Source organism: Aplysia californica, unplaced genomic scaffold (assembly GCF_000002075.1).
Source record: "Aplysia californica isolate F4 #8 unplaced genomic scaffold, AplCal3.0 scaffold00095, whole genome shotgun sequence".
Lineage (NCBI taxonomy): Eukaryota > Metazoa > Mollusca > Gastropoda > Aplysiida > Aplysiidae > Aplysia > Aplysia californica.
The window spans coordinates 994,970-996,580 of NW_004797365.1; the positions used below are offsets into that span (position 1 = coordinate 994,970).

The following is a 1,611-nucleotide window of genomic DNA, read 5'->3' on the forward strand; positions in this document are numbered from 1 at the left end:
GGGGGGTGAAAAGAAGATGGGATGAGGAAGGGGAGGTCGAGGGGATGGGAAGGGGATGAGAAGGGGAGGCTGGGGAGATGGGGGTGAGATGGGGACGTTGGGTAGGGGAGGGCTGGCGCAGGGTGTAACAAGTTTATATGTGAGGTGTATGAGGGGAGGGGTGGTATATCGCCATCCCCCGCCCTTCCACAGACATGAAAGGACACCAAGCCACATAGAATGATGTACTTCAACGACTGCTAATACAATTGTTTATGCAACACAAGAATTTGGGCTGAGCAGTGAAGGGATTTAAACCCACTTTGAAGCTTTTTGGCAGGTACTCTGGTGTGATTTGCTCTATCGTCCTTATCTCTCCTCCTTCTTTTATTTGTATGCTACTATCTAGTAACACCATCTAATCTTCGCCACCCGTATGACATAATTGTTTTGCAAGTGCGGGATAACTCTATCAAGAAAACAAAAACAAACCCAAGCAACCCCACCCCGAAAAAAAACTTTAAGAAAGAAACCAACCCCCCCCCCCAAAAAAACCCCAACGACAACAAACAAACAAAGAACAAATTCCTCCTCACCTCTTCATTAGTTATACGTTTATAGATGACTCCAAAGACATTCCGGGAAAACATAGAGCTGGAAGACAAGATGGAAGAATCCGTGGACGACATGACGGCTGCAGACACAGCTCCCAACCCAATGAAAGTGACCACAGGTGGACATAAATAACGCATGACCAGAGGCAAAGTCAGGGTCTGGTCATCGGCAGAGATCTCAGGTAGACCATAATCTGTTGCAGACCAGTCTGTTGAAAAAAAAAGGTACATTCGAAACTCGATATACCGCCCTAAGTTATACTGCCAACCCAGCTTACCACGAGGTTTTGTCAATGTACGGAAAGGAACGCCTATATAAGCATATCATTGGCGCCTTTACACAGCCGTCCGTCAACTGTCTTAGTTGTACGATCCTTTTTAAACTAGTGCAAATTTGTCCCACAATACCTCCAGTTCATTGGCCCTCAGAGGTATACACTGCACACGGAGCACGGCACCCATCCTGTGGCTGTCTGATAATCTCTTTTCCTCACACGTCTCTGCGGGATCGACCTATTTCTGACGTTTGTTGCCGATTTGTTCCTGATTTGCATTGATTATGAAAAATGTTATTTTTTCCAGGCTTTGATCAAAACTATAACAAAGGAAATGGGAATGACATTTTGAAGTTGTGTGGAGAAACTTCGAAAGCACCGCGCCACCTCAGACTGTCGGCGAAATAATCAGGTGTCGCCACGCATCAGCCCGACAACTAGAAGGCTGTGGGCGCCTGTGAGACGAGTAAAGTTGTTCCCGCATCCGATCCGGACATTGGGGATTGCCTTGTTAGTGAGACAACTTCCTGGGCCTTCGGCATATTGTGGTAGGGCGGCCAGTTCCTTTCCACTCTGCCTTTGCTTCCCCAACTCGAAGTGAGGAACCCATTACTGCTGGGTGAATAGGAGGGGGCGAAAAAATTCCGTGTCCGAACCGAGGCTCGAACCAGGACTTTCCGCTTCGGAGACAAGCACGTGAAACGAGCATCCGGTTGAAAAAAAATGAAAAGGGAACCCCCCCC

General features: G+C 47.7%; 1 protein-coding gene across 1 annotated transcript in view; it reads right to left on the reverse strand.

The window, feature by feature from the left end:
- The window catches only part of LOC101853228 (high-affinity choline transporter 1), a 72,351-nt gene that overhangs the window by 6,998 nt on the left and 63,742 nt on the right, over window positions 1-1,611 (reverse strand). Inside the window, exons 6-7 of the mRNA XM_035968898.1 lie at window positions 1,118-1,136; window positions 576-802 (exon numbers count right to left, since the gene is read on the reverse strand). Coding sequence (XP_035824791.1) covers window positions 576-802; window positions 1,118-1,136 — 246 coding nt within the window. The remainder of the gene's footprint in view (window positions 1-575; window positions 803-1,117; window positions 1,137-1,611) is intronic.